Raw genomic sequence first — 21,490 nt, forward strand, 5'->3', positions numbered from 1 at the left:
CTGTGCAAACTTATTGAAGTGCAGATACTAAAAGGCCCGGTTTAAGTGAAAACTAAAGAGAGGTTATTTCTATATGTCAAAAAATGTCTGGAATGGTATCTATAAACTCAGGACAGTCAGGATGTATGTACTGAAGAAACCACCATTCCTTATTTCTTTGACTCCTTCACTACTTTCTCTCCCTATTCTTTTCATTCCACCCTATGTAGTGCCCTTCACAGTTCCTCATTAGTTGATCAGAATGCAACTGGATCCCTGCCTCCACTTGCTTACCTGCATGTGTGCACCTGTTCACTCCTACCTAGGTTGCTTCTCTCCTCACTCTTTCTCACGGCAGTCAGTTCACATTGTCTCTGTGCGTGAATACTGGTAAGTCAAACTTCATTTTACTCTTGATTAATTGTTTTTTGTTATATTCCTGGTATGTCCATATCCTCAATGGTGGAATGTAACTAAGTACATTTACTCAAGTACTGTACTTAAGTACAATTTTGAGTATTTCCATTTGATGCTACTTTATACTTCCACTCTACTGTATTTCAGAGGGAAATTTTGTACTTTCTACTCCACTACATTTATTTGACAGCTTTTGTTACTTTTCAGACGAAGATTTGACACAATGGATAACAAGCTTTTAAAGTACAACACATTGTTAAGATGAAACCAGTGGCCTTTACACTGACTTTTAAGTCTGAAAATGAGAGATTTCTTTTCAAACATATAATACGTGTTATAAATAATTGCTAAGACATGTGAAAAGATTGAACTACGTAGTCTTGAATTGTGGAGTTAGAGCATCACACTGTTTTTCACCGCTTCAGTGTTCAGGATTTTTTGGGCAGGTCTGAAATGGTGGATCCATGACGTAGATTGTTGACTAGCACGAGCCCCCTCCCACGAGCTCAGTACTCATACTTACTATTTATACACAGGTAGTTTTACAAACTTTCATAGGATGCAACTAGGATTCACTTCGGATAATCTGCTGTTAGTAGTGAATAGGGCCATTTTCGGTCGACGTTAGCTCCAAGGAATCATTTTAACGGAGCATCCGAAGCATCCCTTGAGGGTGGAGCCGCCCACCGCTTCTGCTTCAGCACCAGCTGTGCGGCTTCGAGGTCTCTGGCCAGAGGGAGAGCATTTGCCGGGCAGCACTTCACCAAAAAGCACGGCGTGCTCCAAGGGTGACGACCACAATGAAGAAGGCCAAGGACTTTTCAGTAGAGAAGTGAGTAACATGAAAGTGAACCGAACTCCATTGAAAAAAACGACAATTTAACATAACGGTAATTGGTGATGATTTGCTTATTAACTAGTCATTAAAGTTAAATTTTTCCTGAATCATCCACATTTACACGCAATATATGCGCCGAATTACACAGTGGCTCCTGATGTGACTTTATTTTTAAAATTTCATCCATGTTGCTTGCCTTACACCTACAAAGAAGGCCTATTTTAAATTGCGTATTTTTATATGGGAGTTTGGTATGAGTGTTTTTAACTCAGAGGCTGTTCGTTTTGGCCAGGCTTTCAGCATCTTTAGTGAACACGCCTCCAGCATTTCAGAGCAGAGAATACTGCTTATTTTTCCATGATTTTTAGACCTAATTTTATATACTTGGTGATTTTTTTTAATCATTCAAATTTGGCTAGGTGGTTAATAACCAAGCAAAAATGAAGCCAATGCAGAAAGTGCCAAAAACTGCAGTTCCTCGAATGGCCCCTTGAGGCTGACTCCATCCCCATAGACCCCCACGTTAAAATGCCCAACTTTACAGCAGAAATAAACATGTTTACAGTCTGGTACAAGAAATGGGTTTGGTCTCTATAGCTAATTTCCCTGTTCATGACAACTGTACTGGGGGTAAATTTTTTATATAACTCACCTGTTTAAATCATAGACTGTAAAAAAATATGGACGCAGTCACCGTGACATCACCCATTGGTTTGTGAACTTCCGTTTTGAAGCCTCAAGTTTAGCGATTTGACCATCCCCATCTTGGATTTGTCTGTTGCCATGTTTGATTTTTGGAGCCTGAAGTGACCATATTTGGACAAGAGGGTGGAGCTGACAATAGCACTTGCTGCTAGCTTAGTTAGCATGATACATTTACAATCCATGGTTAACAGTGATAATGCTGATGCAAATTTCCGCTAGCGAAAAACAGGCCTACAACCATTGAAACAAAATGTACTGAACTGTAAAACTGAACATCCGACTCCTTAGAGGGTCTTTTATCACAACCAAACGCTGAACAAGACCTTTTTAGGCGACAAAAATGTTACAATTAATTTCAAGAACTGAAAACGCACTGTGAAATAGCAGCAGCTAAGCCTATACTCTGGGGTTATGCCATGGTTACGTTACGTAATCAATGTTGCCGTGGTAGCAACTTGTTAATCACAACATAGCCATGACCCAAAGCATACGCTGCTTCATCATCTATTTTACTGTAAATGGGACCATAATTTACAAAATAAACATCATGCTGTATTGAGGAAGACTTGAAACTAATGATTGAGACCATAAACTCATTAGGAAAGTGTTTACTGAGGTAATAAATCAAGTGAGAAGTAGGATCATTTTCTCATAGACTTCCATACTTCTTTTTGCAGCCAGTGGAGTTGCCCCTTGTTGGCCATTAGAAAGAATGCAGATTTAAGGCACTTCCACATTAGCTTCACTTTTCAGGCCGAGAGCTATCCATGGATGTATAAAGAGAACTGGATACAGCATTGGAGGCGGGGCCCCGTTCATTCCTATGAAAGTTGCTCAGTGGCGCATGAAGCCAAAAAAATTCAACAACTTCTGCATTGCTTCCGCATCTGTGCAGCCCATAGAGCAAGCGCAGTAGTGACTTTTGCCGGCTGAGTCGGCTACTTCCGGTTTAGCCCTCCGGCTAACTTGAATGGGGATGAAACAATTCAATCGTGCGGCTCTTTGAGGCTTTTGAAATGTGATCGGACCAAATGGATCAAATTCTGATAATAAGACAAGTCATTTCATGGGGGTTGTGATGCTCAAAAAAATGTATCCGTTGATTTACAGGCGTCTCTTTCACAATGTAAGTCTATGGGAAAAAGTCTTTTTGGGCCAATGTGCATCACGTGACGTTGTAATTACACGGTTTGGCCGCTATGTCAAATTTGCTTCAAAGCCTGGCGCTCTTCCTGTATCCAGTTCTCTTTATACATCAATGGCGCTACCTGCTTGGTTTAAATTATATTAAGCTGTAAATTTATGCATAATTAAGGACGTGGTCGTTTTGAGTGACATGTCGCCAGCCACTAGGTGGCTAGTTTCAGGGTCACATTTGTCTTTTGGCTGATCTTGGCAGTCAAAATCTAGATAGTGTGCTGAATATTGGCCAACATGCTGCTGTAAACTAAGACAACTGCATAATATCATTTGGCTGAGAAGTAATATCTATAAACAGATCTGCATATCATTGCAGAATCTGTAGGCAACGGGGCAATATTTCAGTATGGGAAGCATTCTGGTTTCCGTTTGTAGTCTGTTTGTTGTCATGTTTGAGCGGGCTTTGGTTGCAGGCAGGTAAACAATCCAAGTGGAGAGCAAAAGAGGCGAGATTAGCTGAGAAATGACAGAGCAAAGATGACTTCTTGTTCACATGCATGTGAAGTGTTACGAATGGCTATATACCTACTGTAAATTCCCTGTCTTTAGCCTAGTGCATGCTGGAAATGCAACGACCCCCCGTGACCCCCAAAGAGGTTGGTATATTGAGATTGAATGGATGAATGTGTGGAGGTTTGCATAGCTCATCTTTATCAAGGTTGTATAATTGAAATGAATTTAATGCATAGAAGTTATTTCAAGAAGAGATTGTTTTCAAGGCTTGATGAGCTATGATTATAATATTAGAAAAAAAAGGTCTACATTTTTTCACATAATCACACGAGAATAAAACCATTAAATATTATTTAAGCAAATATTAATTGAGTGGAGTTAATATTGTTTAATATCTTTTCTCTCAGGGAAGAAGGCTATTTACTGTTACTGGGGCAGACCAAAGATGCCATTGTTGCGGTAACAAAAGGAGTAAGACTCTCCTTTTTTTTTGTTTGAGTGGATGTTTTCACCAGGTATTTCATATATTTACGATGGAAAACCCAGCTTATGACTGATAAATTGCCTCACCTCTTCATTTATTGTGATGCTTCGCTGCCACGCTGCAGTTTTAAATTGCCAGGGAGAATTTGTCACTCTAGTGCTTTGGTGCCCATTTCTGTTTTCTCCATCAGTCTCTAGTTTGACAATCACTCTTCCAAATATGATGTCTCTTTTACATGAACTAAATGACCTCTCAGCAATTTTACCTCTCAGCAATATTAACGCTCAAGGTCTAATAGGAGGTAACTGATCTGACTAAAGTGCTAAGACTACTGGGCAGCCTCCAGAGGCTGTGCTTGACACAGATATCATCCATGTCTTACACTTTAAGGTAGAATATTTATTTCTGCTCCTAGGTCGCCAGAGTCCCATGGTGATGTGGGAAATGACACAGAAGGCATTGTTCTCTTGAAACCTACTCCTACTGCACTTTCATAATAGGATCCCAAGAGATAGTAACACAAAAACTGTGTTCATGCCCAATCATCACCACTTCCAATAGAGCGGTGAACAATCACAGAAAGAGTTCTGAAATACTTTTCTCACTTTTACTCTGATACACAAGATGATGCTGAATCTCAAACATGGCGATAAACAGTTGAGGTCTTCTGTGTCTAGTTATGACCTGAAAAATGTGATGTCCTGAGGTGTTTTGTTTTTTTTTTTTCAAATTGGGAGTTAGCTGAGCTCTCTCTGCCCAAATGCCATTCATTCAGTCTCTGTGTGAAACCTACTGAGGACTGAGAAATGTTAGAAGTGCGCTCCAGGAAAGTGATCCACTTATTTATAGACCTCCTAATTAGACTACCTCTCTGGAGGTTCTACCAGGCAAATGATGAAATCTCTCCTCCTTTCTGTCTTTCTTCTGTCGTCCTGCTCTCCCCTCCCCCGGTAAACCCAGTATCAGTGCTCTATCCCTCACTGGCCCCCTCATCACCACACCCTGCACTCAAGTTATGATGCAGTTCATGGGGAGCGTACTTTTGCCCTACATTGCCACTGGGACTCCACCACAGGTTTATTTGAGCCCGGAGCTCATTGTGGATTAAACATCAGATGAACGGTGAGTTTACTCTCTCTGCATAATGCATTGCTAAAATTTATACAGCAATAGTTATATTACAGCTTTGCTGCTTTGATTTATACTTTGTGAATTCATAACCTCTCTCCAGTGCACTGTGGTTATCTCAGATTGAAACATGAGAATTTGCAACGTATTAAATTTCTCATCCTGTGGTTTATGTGTTCTGTGTTATGTTTCACATTGTCCCCCGCTCAAGAGTTACTCAACAGGTCTGGGTTGTTTTGGCTGAGGCGATTGCGCAATCAAGTGCTGGAGCTGTGCTGCGCTACTGTGTCTCACACAGGCAGTAGTGTTGTTATGTGACTGTTTACTAGGTATTGATCATGAACAATGTGGTGGAATTTAATTAATAATCAAATCATTTGTTGACCAGAATAAAGCGCACACTTATACAGAAGTTGAAATTAATGTTTTTCCCAAAGCTACCTGTTTGGCACCAATCTCTATAATTAGTAGTTGCTAAAAGGATATTTCACATTGACGCACTTTGTTGAGCCCTTTCGTTGGACTGTGCTTTGTTCTCCTCAGTGCAAGAGGAGAAATGATAGGGTGTATTAAAAGCTATTGTGTGCTTCTAGTGCGCGTGTGTGCTCAAGGTTTAAGGTCTGTGATGAAAAAGCTTTTGTTTGTGTTTCCCTGAGAAGGCCAAGAGTAACTCTCCAAATGCCTTGCAGTCTAATTGTCTGAGAAGATTTTTATTTTCCTCAGTGTGACACTTAAATTGCACAAATCAGACTGCAAAGTACTCACAGCCTCAGCGCTCGTAATGTGTCTGTGTGTGTTTTGTCCCTCAGGATAACACTCGACACCCTAAACATGCTGGACCTACCAAGTGGACTTGGCACTTACAAACAGCAGGATACAAATATTGGAAATGTCGCTGCCATTAGAGAAATAATTTGAAGTGCATGGGGAAAAACGTATGTATTTCTCACAAACCTTAGAATGTATCAATTACATGCAGGTTGTAAAGAGGCATCACAGACCACTGTAATATCAGTGCTGTACAGTGTAGCCTGACAGCCCAGCAAGTGTGAAGGCATGGAAACAGGAGCCAGAGGCCCAGACCTAGGGCACAGGATAGAGGGATTAAGCTCTGAGAGCGTGTGTGTGTGTGTGTGTGTGTGAGACACTGACAATTCCACCAGATGGTGAGCTGCATACCTCCGTGTCAGAGTCTCCATCTCACTGCTCACTGACAGATTCCTGTGAGACCTGAGGCTCTGTAGTGAGACACTCTGTGCTTGTACAGTAGGCACGTGTGAATAAGTGTGTGTATGTGTGTGTGGTTAAATGTAATTAAGAAACTAAAGTCAAAATCTTATGTTTTCACACTATTATTGATATGTACTAATGTTTCTTCCACAGTGTATACCTCTTGATCACCAGGGGGCGGACAGAATGAGTGTACACACAGAAAAATTAACAAGACTTGCATGTGCTTCCAGTGTCAACATTGATTCTAATTAAAGACTTCATTAGGCCATGCACAGGCCTGATTGGGTTACCAGCAATCTGCATGATTTGCCAGCAGAGGAAAAACACTGGCTGGTCGGACAGTTTTTGAGTGTGGAGAGTGTTTGGTGATGCTCTGTGTCGTCGTGTGTGACTGTATCAGTTTAGGGGTCGGGTCAGTTTCAGATCTGGTGTGTGGTGTACGGTATGGAGTGTGATGCTGTGCTGAAGGCCCGTCTCCTCTCTCAGCAGGACTCCTTGCTGGTGAACGACATGGCAGAGAGTGGGGCAGAAGGTGAACTACTTCAGAAGCGTCTTGGTGTCAAAGAAGAGCAAAATGGTGAGCTGACAGGTAAAAACAAAATACATCTTAATATACCACTGAGCAATAGATCAAACCAATGCTTACAGATACTTTTCCTATTAGTGCATCAGTGCTAAAATTTCTTTGAGATGGTGTAAAAGGTTCTGCTGCAGCTGCATTAGCTTTATTTGAAAAAGCTTGTGTGAGTGTGGATTTGTACTCTCTGCGGCTAGACTCGGTGCCATCTGCGGATGAGAGGAAGGAGAGGGACAGGAAGGAGCGTGAATCCCTGGTGTTATGGAAGAAACCTCTGTTCACACTCCACTACTTCACTCTGGAGCTGCTCATCACCATTAAAGAGTGGATATGGAGGTGAGGCCAAGGGTGGGATGCAGCCTCCTTTCCCCCCAAAACACTGCCCTGTCCTCATGTCACGAATGAATGCATTTGGTCAATAAACATTTCTTCCTGGATGGAGACTAAAAACAACATTTATGTGTTAGACAGCCATACAAAAACAATTTAGTTAGCTTAGCTTAGAGAGGATAATAAGGTAATTATTGCACATTTGGATCCACATTAAGAGTTTGACTTAAAAGAGAGATTAAAGAGCAGAGATTAAACTATAATGTTAAATGTAGGTTTGACTGAGAGCAAGCAAGTAAAGATTTTTGTATGAATTATTTCTGTATTGATGCTGCTACAGTGTTGACAGCAGCTAGACGGTGTTTATGTGATGTTAGTTTTATTTATAAAGGTTGTTGTTGGTCAAAAAGAGCATGATGGTTGTGGAAAAAAAATAGCCTTCATATGCTCTCTCTGTCACAGACACAGTTAAGTACAAACCCACACATAACACCAGACAGATAGGAGGTGACCCTGATTGTCTCAGTGCTATCATCTGAGAAGGCCTTCTCCTTCATAGTTTAGTGTTCAGTTAGAGGCCTAATGAACCAAATAACGCTGTCCGAAAGAGACATCACAGAATTTGCTTATCATTTTTTTCCTCGTTACCCTTCATCGCTACTACTGATAGAGCTGAGAAGGTCTTTCCACCTTGCCGACTGATGTTACGTCACCCACAAAGCCTCAGACCATACTACGTCATATTTGCTTCGCACCACACAACATGCTTTTTACGCACCTAGTAATCTTTGTTGACACCAAGGTCCCAGAAGAAGGTCAGAATGTACTCTCAGGGAGGCCTTTGTGGTTAAGTGTGTGAGGACAACGTGTTTATTTTCTAAACTACAAGAGGATGTGGTGAACCGCAAGCACCATGAGCAGTGTTCTGACTGAAAGAAACTGCTGTTCACCAACATTCAAAACACAAGGCGTTTTAACTGCTGCAGGGAGAGGATACATGCGTACACATTAAGGTTTAGTCTACGAGTGCACAGAGAAGTTGTTTTTTTTTTTAATTTCCGCTTTATTTGATGGTGATAGTAGAGAGAGACAGGAAAGGCAGGGGAGAGAGATGGAATAATTTGCAGCAAAGGGCCCGGGCTGGATTCAGGCTGCTTCAGTAAGGACTCAGCCGTGACGGGTGGTACGCACTCTACCAGGTGAGCTACTGGGGCACGCAATGCACAGAAATGTTTCCTGTAGGTTTATAGAAGTGGTTTGCAAATTTATCACATCTGTACAGCCAGTCCTCAGAGCAACACACTGTTCAGCGTTGTGTCTCCACACTTGTTTTGCTTAAGATGTACCTGCAGATGGGGACAGTGGTTGTGTAACAACCTGGTGCTACCCTTGACACACATTGTTTTTGGACATTAGAGACCAGTTTAAATCTTAAAAGGCATCCATTCCACAATAAGAAAATTAAGATTTTTGTACACAATGCATGTTACTGCTGTTGTTACATCAAAATAACCTTTTGGAAAGACCAGAAATATGTTTTCTTTTTACTCCTCACGTTGTATTTGGTTCAGACTTACTGATCTCTTCTTTGTTTTGTTCTTGATTTTCAGTGAAGTGACACATTGTTATTACAACATCAAGATAAATGGAAGTAGTGCAAGGTCTGCTTTATTATCTACAGCTATGAAAGAAATATTGAGTAAAATAACTGAACTGCAGCAGAGTATTTCATTTTATGGGAGCTGGACCTCTATTAGGATTTGATTGTAATACAATAAAACAAATGTATGACAACTTTAGTGAAACTACATTGTGTAGCCTATATTGTCAGACAGATGCTTCCAGGCCCAGTTCAAACACATTTCAGTCATTTCACAACAGGTCAGACCTTTTTCACAGCAGACATTTTGACTTGTCACAGCAGGGGAAGCACACGTTAAACTGATAACATGACATTATGTCCAAGGAAGCCATACTGGTGAACCATCATGCACTATACCAGCGTCACAAATTTAGAAACACTAATGAGATTAGCATTTTAGTATTTTTTGCTGTAAAAAAAAAAAGTCTGTTGTATGCCAGACAGGGAGAAACGTCCCCTTCAATTAACTCTATCAAGTGCCTGCACCTGACTGGGACAGGGGGCTGGGGAGGAGGGGTTGTGGTTCACTCGGTTCACTTCATGTCGTTCTCACTTTTCTTACACGCAGCTCAGCTGCTCAGCACACTGTTAAGTCAATTAATGAGGGAGAAAAAATTCAGACAGGCATTCATTCTTACTGAAACCTATCCCTGCTGATACAGTAGCTTGATAACAATTTCTAACCACATTAGCATTAGCATGTAAAAGTCCTTCATTCGAAATTCCTTAGTAAAAGTGCATACATATTATCAGTAAGTTGTAGTTAAAGTATCTATAGAAAAATACGCCCTGTAAGTAATCTATTATACGTTAACGTTACTGTAGGCCATATTATTCAATTGTTAATACTGGTGATAGTTTAGTCCATAGCATTACATGTTCTCATAAGTTTTTTCATTTAAAATCTTAATTTACATAGTTAAGTAAGATTAAGTAAGTACAAAAGTGTAAAAAATGCTGACTTGTGTCACGCCTCGTCTCTGGTCTCTCCCTGACATGCTTGAGTTGGCAGAGCCCTGAAGCGCCGCCCTGCCCTGCACAGGGCGGAGCAGCTTGCTGATCGCTGGCTTATTCAAAGTTTATTAATATTAAACGTATCGCGTGTCCACATTGCACCAAATTCAACACTGCACTCCCTTGGGTCCCCAGCCATACACCTGCCAAGTGTGGAGTAGATCAGATGAACGGTTCAAGAGATACGCAAAGGACATACACACAGATATACAGACATACAGACACACAGACAGATAGGGATTCCTTCCTTTAGTAGATAAATTTAAGTGTCTTAAGTTCAATTCTACATGTTTTAGGGCTTAAGTCAATTTTTTATACATGTAAGTCTGAATACAGTGCTAGTGCAAAGGGTTACATACAGTATGTGGTGCGTTGCCCAAATGACTACTGTATTATCCTTTTCAGAACATGTCACTTCTCTGAGAGAAGACTAACTGTAGTGGCTCAAGCAGTTGCCAGCAGATGTCTCTCTCCCTCAAAGTTGAAATACAAATTGCATCCTTTCACTAATACTTCCTCACTCATGCTACTAATGATTCCTCATCTTTTTTCCTCACCCTCATACTTTGTCCTCTTTACTCACCATCTTACCACTATCTGTTCCCCACTTTCTATTTCATTCACCTTTGCCCTCTCACACTTGCCTCGGTCATTTTGCACCTTCATCCTCTTCTTCTCCTTCACCCAGGCTCTGGCAGCAAAGACAGACTGTGTTTGGCCTGCTGATCCTGTTTATCCTCCTCTCCATTGCCTACCTTTTTGAAGGAACACACCAGAAGGTGACCAAATACTGTCAATATTTTTTCTAGTATATTATAATCCTACTTTTGGTGCTGTGGAGGGTCAGCACCTGAGCTCAGTTCATCCTCCTCATTAGGCTGAGATAAGTTGTTAAAAGGTAGTGAACACTCATTGAAGAACTGATGTAGGTTGAAAAGTCTGGGTACTTTAAGGGATGGCATAATTTAATGGATTTTTTACTGTTGATGGTTGCTTTCTTTAAAGTCACAGAGTGCAGGTCATAGTTTCCTCACCTTTTTATACCAGCATAACACTAGGGGAAGTAGGGGAGAACCAGGATGAAAGTAACACTTTTCAGATAAACATAATTTTAAAAGATAACGTTACAGACAGAAACTAATTTTCGTTGATATCAACAATTCACACATTTTCTGTCAATACCAGGCGCTATTTTGCTCCATGTATGTTTTGATAGTTTGTTTATTGGATTAAATCCAAAGTGGCAGAAACGAGAAAATGTATTTCTGTTTTGTTTTTTAATGAGACACAGAAACGAAACCCCCCACCCCCAAGTTAAGCCCTCTGAGTTGTGTTTTAATAATAATTTGATGGCATTGATAATTTTAGGAAGAGGGGGCTGCTCACTTTACCTCAAAATGGTTCTTTTCTGTTTCCTGTTGACCAGATCCGTCGGGCTAATGCTGGTTAATGGATAAATAATCGCAATAGCGTTTTTCTTGTTCATGTCATAGCTACATATCCTCTTTGTGGTAGGCTACATGGAGGCACTCTGCGTTATTCAAAACCATTCTTTTCATTCTAGCTACATGCCAGCGTGTTTTTATATTTTGAAGAGTCATTAAAAGCTTGTGGCCTCTAATTCCTGAGTGCAACATTTGAACTGTTGATGTGTCGGCAAGTTTTTGCATAGATCACTACGTCAGTGCACTTTGAATGTTGTTAACTGGGAATGTTTTCATGTAGGACAGGAATTATGTCACTTGACTTTATCTTCCTCGTTGCTCTTTTACCAGACAATGCACGGTTCCACGAACAAGACATAATAGCGACCTCACGTGTGTCTACATGTAAATGACATCTTCATTCTTGAAAACCTAGGTTGCAAAGTTCAGACTAGACTAGACTCAAGTTTAGTCTGTCTTCTGAAAAACGTAAAACTCACCAGTATTCATTTCATTAATGTTGAAGCACTTTATTAAGCTTAAGTAAGTGTTTAATAGGTTTTAAATGAATTTAAACTCTGACATGGCAAACTTCAGGATGTGGTAAAGTGCTAAATAATCTGATGATCATGACTATGACACAAGAAGCAATAAACGTAACTCACTATCTTATTCAAAAAAATTTGCCACTTGAGTGACTTTGCTCACTGTGATCGAAAACCGCTTTTAAGGTAAAACTCCACGAAAGTATGACGTATCCACGTGATATTTTGCAGTTCTGGTAAGTGTTGCATGCTGTACATGCTGATGCAGTTAGGCATATCAGACTTGTATGGGCTCGGAGAAAATCGCAGCGTTACTTTCGTCCCTATTCCTTTTGACTTGGTTCTCCCCTATATATTTGGGGCAGCTGTGGCTCAGGATGTACAGCGTGTCGACCATTCATCTCAGGGTATGTGGTTTGATTCTTGTTCCTTCTGTCCACATATTGTAGTGTTCTTCAAAAAGACTCTGAACGCCAGATTGCTTCCAATGATCAGGCCAATGCTATGCATGGCTGCTATACTAAAATCGATGTGTGAAAAGGTTAAATAGAGGCAAATTGTGAAGTGCAATATAAATGTAATCAATTTGGCATTTATTTATGTCCCTGCATAGTGGCATGCATGATTCAGTCTGAATCATGCATGCCAGTGGCTTGCATGATTCAATAGTGGTATGAATCATGCATAATGGCATGCATGATTCAGTTTGAATCATGCATGCCATAGAAATTGGGATTGGTACTGCAGGAATATAAGAGCGCCCGTGAGAGTACAGAGCCTGCGTGAGCGTCATCTCTAACAAGTGTGTGCTTGTGTGATTCTGCCTACATCACGTTGGCTTAATTATTAACTTCTCACAAAGCTCAGTTTTACCTGCAAATGTTTTATGTTCACAGAGCAAACAATTGGAGCGGTGTAAACCACAGCGCTCTGTGCTGTAGATCTGACTTGAACCCTTCCCCTTTCTTTTTTTTTTCCCCCAGCTATTTGTGTTTTTTCCTGCCATGAACTGTAGCATTTTGAAACCCACTGCCATAAAAAGTTTTTTTTTTTTTCAACGTTAAAACGCAGAGACTCAAGAGTTGTGTAATCAGTTCTCAGTAACTACACGCAACAATCACCCATGGCTGGCACTGCACTTCCCAGCATTCTGCCAGCAAAGAGAGGCAGTACGTGCTGTTTATGTTTTGCTGTGGTTTCCTGGGAAATGGAGTCCTCTGTCAGAACCCCCCCCCCCTCTACTCTCCAATGCCCTCCCTTCTTCCCGTAATCTACACACTCCACGCTTCCTCCTGAAAGCAACCTGCCTCGGCTCAAGGGAGGAGGTGTAAACGGAGTGATAGATGTAGTGATAGTGCTGGATGAACAGGAGGAAGAGGAATATAGAGAGAGATAGAGAAATCTTGGCTTGCCTTACTTTACTAGTTGTGTAAGAGCTGGCTGCCACCAGAAAGAATAATGGTGCTGTTCTTCTGTCAGTTTGCTGAACACTCCTACCCTACGGCTCTGTCCTCTAAACTCAACAACAACCTCTGTCTCTAAAGGTCCCTCTCTCACTCTCTCCCTCTCCCTCTCTTTCTCTACCACTCACTTGCCCTCTCCCACCCTTTAAAGTGCCCTCTGTTTCGCACACTTTCACTCTCGTACCTTCTCTCACTCTGTCTCTGTCCCTCCCCTCCTCTCTCTGTGTAAGCCCCCCCTTCTGTTTTCCTCACACTCTGTGCATGTGTCTCTGCCATGTGGTTGACCGTCCCTCTCTCTGGCCTCTGCAGTATGTGCGCTACATGGAGAAGAAGACGCTGTGGTGCGCCTACTGGGTCGGCCTGGGCATCCTCTCCTCGGTGGGTCTTGGCACCGGCCTGCACACCTTCCTCCTCTACCTGGTAAGAGAACATTTTCTCTGACTCTCCACGACAAGTTGCCCACCACTTTTTACACAGCATTCACTTGCCTGTGCATGTTAATGACAGAGCTGAAAGTGAAACACAGTGGATGATGGTGGTGCAGTGACGCAGGTCTCAAAAGGCTGTGTTGATGCTGTTGTTGGGTTGTTGCTAAGGCTTTAATAAGAGCATTATGAAAAGCTTTTGGAGGCTCCTCGTGCATTTGCACATGCATACGTGAGTTGGGTGTGCGCGCATGCATTTTAGAGAGGGGCGGAGATGAATAGGCGCTGTGGTAGCCGCACTGTTTTGACAGGCAGTCCAGGAACAATCGCACTCACTGACCCCTCTGACTGAGTGCACATGAGGATAAAAACACCCCCCCCCCCTTCTCCGAGTTCTTTCTCTTTCCTTTCTTCCCGCTCTCCTGCTCCCCACTGTGTCCCTCACTCTCACTTTCTCTTACACTCCCTCCCCTTACTCGTTCTCCTTTTTATGTCTCCTCTCTTACAGTCCCCCCTTTACTCCCCCCTCTCCTTCTCTCTTCCTCTTTCTTTCCGCTTTCCCCCAACTCTCTCCGTCTCGTTGAGTGTTTTTGCTCAGTTCTGAGCATGGGGAGGTGTTAGGTTTGTACTGCTGATCAGATCAGGGTCCCAAAACATCTGCTTGTCTTCCTAGTCCATCTGTCATGAGGGAGTCTGTGTGCCCTCGCCCAGTAGAGCTGAACTGGAAACTTTGAAGTGCGTGTCCTCCATTCTGCTGTTTTTAAAAGCCCAACTCTGGCGCTCCCAAATGCAATTTGCGGAGTTTTTTTTCTTCTTCCCCTCAGTGACCCAGCTCACTTTTCTAGAAGGTTTTAAAGTAGGATGTCACCATCTAGTGAGCGTGGCTGCTACTGCATGTTGTGGTGTCATTGAGTTCATGACAGAACTTGGTGCTCCTTGCTGGAGCTGCTGTCGTGCATTTTTTTTTATAGAGTTTGACTAATATTGTTTTTTAAAGGCCGATACTGGTGTAGATATTTTTAGGTTTAATCCACCGATTATGTTTTCGCATGGATATTTAAATTAAAAAAATGTTTTTAGAAATTTTAGCGTGTATATCCCTGAATAAAATCACACTTTTAAGCAATCCGTGTTTGCCACAGAATGGATTTATTGTAGGGAGGAAATGCCTCTGAAAGTGCATTTAGACCACAAGACTGTACTATAAACATTGAAACATTGCATGTTTATACAGATTGACAAACCTGAACCTGTTGATGGCAATCCACCTTGACATTACTGGAATGAATTCTCTGATCATACATCCAGATAAAAAATAATAATAATTTATTATGTTGAAGATGAATGCTGCTAACCCTTATATTGGCCTGAGTCATTAGACTAACCCTATTTGTTTACATAAAATCCTGTCTGATCTAGTATCTACTTCCTCTCTTCAACTGTGAGCCTAAACCACAAGTAAGACACACAAAATCGACCTCAGAGAATTATAATTACACATCTTCTTTTCTGTGGAAGGGCTGTTTAAAGGAGCCATTGAGATTCCTGAGTGATTTTGTAGATTTCTGCATCCTGAGAGATTTCTTTTCTGAAAGAAAAAAAAAGTTTAGAATTTCTGTGGCAAGTGAGCACTGGGGAGTGCTGGCAGACATGTTGTCCTGTTTTGAGGAACTAGGACTGGGTCAGTGGTTTATAACTGGGTCAACTGTTATAAGTTCAGAGCACTTGCTCAGATCTCCCCACAAACTTAGAAGTCTAACACTTGCAGGCTGACCTTTCTGGCAGTGTTTTTCTTCCTGTACATAAGACTTGGGTGTTTACCAGCTCTTGACTCCCAGCATTCAGACTGCTGCTCATTTCAGCGTTTGTAAAGAAGACCACTACAATTACCCTGTAAGTGGTAGACAAGTGCACCACTAGAGATACACACCAGCTCAGAGAAGTGCCACAACATTTATTGCTCAGTTTCTCATCTGGTCAACAATTTGGTGAAACTCTTCATTGCATTTTCACTTCAGCAAACTGATTGTGGGGCGCTGAGTAGACCTGAAAGTAGAGCTCAATCAATTAATTGATTAGTTGATCAACTAAAAACAGCAATCATTTTCATAATCCATTAATTAATCATTCAAGTCACAAGCGTTAAATGTGAATCTATTCTGGTTTTCTTACTCTTCTATGATACTAAGCTGACTTTCTTTGGGTTTTGGACTTACGGTTGGACAAAACAAGCAGATAGCAGATGTTACCTTGGGCTGTGGAAACTTGTAAAGACAAAAAATAATATCAATATCAATTGACCGTTTGATTACAACAATAATCATTAGTTGCACGTGCAGTGCTGGATTACATTCTGCTGAATAGTATTTTATATTTGAATTAAATCTATGATTTGCTGTGTCAGTAAATACCTCGGTCTGTTAGAAATGAATTAAAGCTATTGTGTTTGTAAATAATAACTGATTCATAAATTACCCATAAGAGGTTTATAACTGGCTCATGTCAATACAATTAATAGTCAGTAGAGGGTGCCAGTGATCTTAAGATGATTCTAAACAAGAAGAGTAGTGCAGAATACCATTGTAATACAACATTTCAGGGAAAGTACATAGATACCAAGTATTTATATTTTTGTTTACATAAAGGCTACAGTTGAAAAATCATAGTCTCACCAGCAAATGAAGATCTGGAATACAGAAGTGAGTTTGAAAGCTTTGGATGGTTCCCAAGTGTCTGATTTTAGGGCTTTACATAACTACTGTTTGACAACGCACTAAATATTTCAGCTTATTTCTATGTTAAACCAAGAAAGACACTGAAACACGAAGAGACTCCACAATATGTCACATTCTTGAAGAGTATGGTGAATCATAAAAGTGTAACAAATACATTTCAGATACATCTCATCATGTGCCAGCTTTTCTTGTAACGTTAAATCAGCATTCTTTAGTACCTCTTTGTAAGATGTGGGAAGGCGGGAATACTAGCCGGTCTAATAACTATTAAGGTCCTCTGTAGTGCTATTTTCACATGACATAACATGTGACTGTGTTGTCATATGACTTCCTCTACCTTCCAAGCTGTCATCATGTGTCTGTCCTTTCTCTGACTTGTTTAAAAGACTTAACTCCTTGATTGAAGCTAATTCTTTCATTTCCTGCGGTTATAGTAAGTGTGTGGCCACATTTTTTTTTCTCTCCTGGCGCAGAGCTAACTTGATCAAGCCGGACACACTGTTAGATGCAAGATTTCTCTTTAACCTGTGAGAAACAGATATGACTGCGATTATATCTTTCTCTGGTAATGAATGTTTTGTGAGAAAAACGGCAACACATCACCTATGAACAGCACACATCTTTAGTGGATGGCGGGAAGCAGTTAACAGTATGTTATGACATCACTGCAGAGCCACCAGCAGAGGGAGGTGCAGAGCCAGTAACATGTTAACCATCCCAGTCAATGAAACTAGAGCAGAAGTGGCAGCTCTCCTGTTCCCTGACATGGGCAATTGCTGCCCTGTGTCTCCTCTCTGTGTTCGCGTCCCGCTGAGACTGCGGGAGATCATTGTACAGGGACAGGACTGGTTACTGGAGGAAGATAAAACCCTGCAACTCAAGCGTAAAGAAGGGGAGAAAAAAAAAAAAAAGCACACTTCTTGGCACACCATCAAGTGTATTTTATCCAGCTGCTCTCAGGGAGAAGGTAGTGGGTGGGTGCTTACCATACAGACCATGAAAACAATAAAATCACACAGGAACACTGGAGAGATCTCATTTCGGCAGGGGCTGTGGAGGCGAGGATCAGTACACATGCATGCACACGTACAAGCATTAAGAGTCCTGCACCTGCGCGTCTATCTGCCATAACAATTGTGAAGATCACAATTATGAGTGGGACCGGCTTTCATCCCCACTTAGATTTTAAGCATTTGTTCTGTAGTGATAACTGGTGTCACTGCCCTCCATAAATCCTCTTTTAACTGAGAAGGGGTTAGCCATGAGTGTGACTCTTGAAAGCTTGGGAATGCTGTAAATATTTTAGAAGAGAGCTCATCTGAGTCATCCACCATTAAATTACTTTCAGTAATGGCTGTTGCCATTAAGTCATTATGGGCAGCATGAAAATTGTTGTGCTCAACGTTAAATCAACAGCAACAAAGAATTAAAGTCATTATAATTGAAGCCGCGCACGTTGCTGTTTACATACAGTAATAGCAACTAGGGTAGTCATTTTTTTTCTCTCTCCGTCTTAGCTTTGAGCTGTTTTATGAGTGAGAGGTGTACATGTTGTGTCTTCCGGGATCAAAAAGGTCAGGAGCCACTGAGGGAAAAACAACACCACAGGATAACAAAAAAATTGAAGCATATTTGTAGCATGTTTATGACTCACGACTTACAGTCCCTTGTCTTTCAAAAAGTAAACCGGTGGCTCATCTAAATAAAGAAACATTCTGTAGTTTTCTATATTCAGGTTTTTTTTTTGGATTGCTAAATTACAGGTTTCACTGGAGGTTTGTGTAGAATATACAGATTTTCCCCAGCAACCCCCCTAAAATTAAGTTTTAGCTGTTAGCAATTACCAGGAGCACAGCTTTAATTAGCAGCAGGTCTGAGAGTGCAGCTTCCACACACTGTCCTTGCATTGTTGTTACTATCACACTCAGCTCTTAAAGTTTCTCCCGCTCAGATGCCGTTATACAGTTAAGTGCAGTCCGCCCACACATTCACAGTCTGACAAGAACATGTGGGTGAGAGAAACTCGGTCACAGCACGGCAGCATGGCAGGGTATCAGACAAAGGACTGGTATTTGTGTGTGTGTGTGTGTGTGTGTGTGTGTGTGTGTGTGTATGTGTTTGTGGTTGTGTGTGTGTGTGTGTGCAGCAGTACCCTTCACTCACCTGACCATTGTGTAGTTTTTACAGTCTCTGTAAAATCCCAGAAACAAACAATAGAGCACGGAAACCTGGTTGCTTTGTTTGATATGTGACTCACACACTCCCGCTGCTCTGTATGACATGGAGTAAATTTTCCACCACTCATAAGTGTTCTTTTTTTCTGTCACTTTAGCAGTGTTGATGAGAGAGTCGTCTTTTAACTCAGAGCTGATAAAGCTTGGGGTCAGCTATTCAGAAAGCACTGAATTTACTCTGATGGGTGTGTACATTGCCATGATATTGATTCAGAATTTGATTTAAGCAGCTGTGGTGGACGAATGTAGTGCAATTAAAGTGATGAATATTAAGGTATTGTAATGTACTCCCTCTGATGTTTATTTATTTTTTTTACAATTATTATCACTAATTTATTTCACCAGTTATGTAATGGGAGTTAATTTAATTTATTTATTTTTTAATCATTATAATATTGTTTGTCCATTAATATGTATGTATATATCATCTATATGGTTATTTGTAAGTATGCATACATACATTTTATTTATTATTTTTCACTAAATGTTGAAAACTCAAACATATTGTTAAAAAAAGAATTTTCTTTGACTTTGCTGTACGGGCTTTCTGTGTCAAACATGACTCGGCGTCGCATAATCCCTCCTGTGTTCACGAAATGAGAATTGACACCTTGCATGCATGTTACCTGGAACATGAGTGACACATCAGGATCAAGTTCAGTAGTTCTTTGAAAAGCTGAAAAGCACCTCTTTGACTCACTCACTGGCTGGAAGTAATGGATCTCTCGCTTTAACTTCAACACCTCTTAAATTCAATTTGAAGCCATTAATTTTTAACTACATCTAGATAGTGTGTCAGAACTTTATCGCTCGGATTTGATCCTCCCACTACCGAACAGGCAGTATTACTTACATACCGTGAAGATACGTTGGTTGGGAATTTTATACACTGCTGGTAAGTTACGGAGCTACAGCTGCTAGTGAGAGGAATTGTCTAACTTTGGTTTTAAATATGAAATGCCACAAAGGGCTTTTACTTCCTTTACCAAAAAAGACAAGAAAAACAAGCAGCACAATTACTTTCATTCATGATTTTTAAGTAATTCATTTTCTTCCTCATAAGGTTGGAGACATGGATCTGCCCAAACGTCTTGTGACTTACTCATCTTCACCAAAGTCCTTCAAAGACAAATACCAGAGAGATTTGTGAATGGGTGCTTTGTGTGTGTGCGCGCGCGCGTGTATGTGTGTGTGCGTGCCCACACGTGTGTGTGTGTGTGTGAGTGAGTTTTCACGTGTGCCATTTCTAATAGCTTCTCAATCTTAACTGTCACACCTCAGCCATCCAAGGCATGCGTCTGACTGTCTGTGTCTTTGAGGCCCCAGGAGTCCTGTTAATACCAAGTACAATAACCATTCACGCCACACACACACACAGCCCACAGGAAGCAAATCCCAGGCCAAGTGGGCTTAGTGTGTAGCCAGTGTGGAATGGCACCAACAACCCTGCCAGAACAAGCCAAACTTGACCAGACCAAACCAGAGTGCTGCTGGCAGACTGCAGGTCTTAGGTTTTGTGAAGCATAGTTTTGTTATAAAATTCTTCTATGAAGGTCACCCATCACACCATCACACACCCACAGGTGGGTCGCTGCATCAGCCTCCTGATGGACTTTCTGTGGGGACTTTTTAACTCCGACATTTTGCCTCCCTACAGTAGTTTTTGTTGGCAAAGATGAAGCACACTCAAAGAAGGAATGAACACCCGTTGTGCTTCGATGTAATTCAGCCAAGGCATCGTCACACTTCAAGAGAATGTAAGATGCATCAGCTTAAGTAATTGATGTCTTAGATTATAGTTTATATTTTTTTATTATAAAAAATAATTATTTTTCATCAATAAATCTGCCAAATATTTTCTGGATTAATCAATGAATTATTTGGTCTATAAGATGTCAGAAAATAATAAAAAAGTGTCCATCACAATTTTCCAAAGCCCAGGGTGATGTCTTCTTATTGGTTATTTTGTCCAACTAATAATCTACAACTGAAAACTATTCAGTTTGCAATATAAAACAAATAAAAGCAGCAAATCCTCACAATTAAGAAGCTGGAACCAGAGAAAGGTCTGCATAAAAAAAATAACTTTTGGCTCTTTCAGATATCTATTACGCACATTTGAGCTGGTAATTTGCTCATTAGATGAGGTTAACAGATTGCATATGAACTAGTTGAATCATAGTAACTCCTTCAACTGGAGCTGATAAAGAGCAAACATACGCTGGCAATGAAAGGCACATGTTTCATCAGTCATCTCTGAAATGTATTGCTCAATAATAATAATAATCTGTGACTAAAGACTCAAAAGGTAACCCCCACTCAGTAACGCCATTGCAAAGGAATACAACATATTTACTTTGAATTTGACTTTTCTCATGTGCAAAGTGTTAATTTATTTAATTACTTTTAATGACTACTGTAAGCTCTGAATTTCAACATTAAATATGAAGACAGTTTCAAACCATGTCAGCTTTGGATTGAAATCAAAGCGTTTTGAGTGTATAATCCATCGCTCAGTGGGGGGTCAGACTGAGTGTCTGTCTGCTAGTCAGGGAGAGGTTTCTGAACATGAAGTCATATGGTGAAACCACATGGATAAATCACTGGGACCAGCCCCTCAAACCTCCAGCAATTCCCAGTCTTGTGTGTGTGTGTGTGTGTGTG

The 21,490-nt window shown here is 40.9% G+C and overlaps 1 protein-coding gene across 9 annotated transcripts in view; it reads left to right on the forward strand.

The window, feature by feature from the left end:
* The window catches only part of LOC121910305 (vacuole membrane protein 1-like), a 74,306-nt gene that overhangs the window by 9,277 nt on the left and 43,539 nt on the right, over nt 1-21,490 (forward strand). Inside the window, exons 1-7 of one of the 9 annotated variants that reach the window (XM_042431464.1) lie at nt 626-1,228; nt 5,037-5,198; nt 6,014-6,139; nt 6,924-7,026; nt 7,212-7,350; nt 10,689-10,779; nt 13,742-13,852. In XM_042431464.1, the coding sequence (XP_042287398.1) occupies nt 6,128-6,139; nt 6,924-7,026; nt 7,212-7,350; nt 10,689-10,779; nt 13,742-13,852 (456 nt within the window). In that variant the 5' untranslated portion in view covers nt 626-1,228; nt 5,037-5,198; nt 6,014-6,127. Of the gene's footprint in view, nt 1-625; nt 1,229-5,036; nt 5,199-6,013; nt 6,140-6,923; nt 7,027-7,211; nt 7,351-10,688; nt 10,780-13,741; nt 13,853-21,490 lie in introns of those variants that run through there. The other 8 variants (XM_042431465.1, XM_042431468.1, XM_042431467.1 and 5 more) reach the window with 8 other exon arrangements.

The sequence above is a fragment of the Thunnus maccoyii genome, chromosome 13 (genome assembly GCF_910596095.1).
Source record: "Thunnus maccoyii chromosome 13, fThuMac1.1, whole genome shotgun sequence".
NCBI classification, from domain to species: Eukaryota; Metazoa; Chordata; class Actinopteri; order Scombriformes; family Scombridae; genus Thunnus; species Thunnus maccoyii.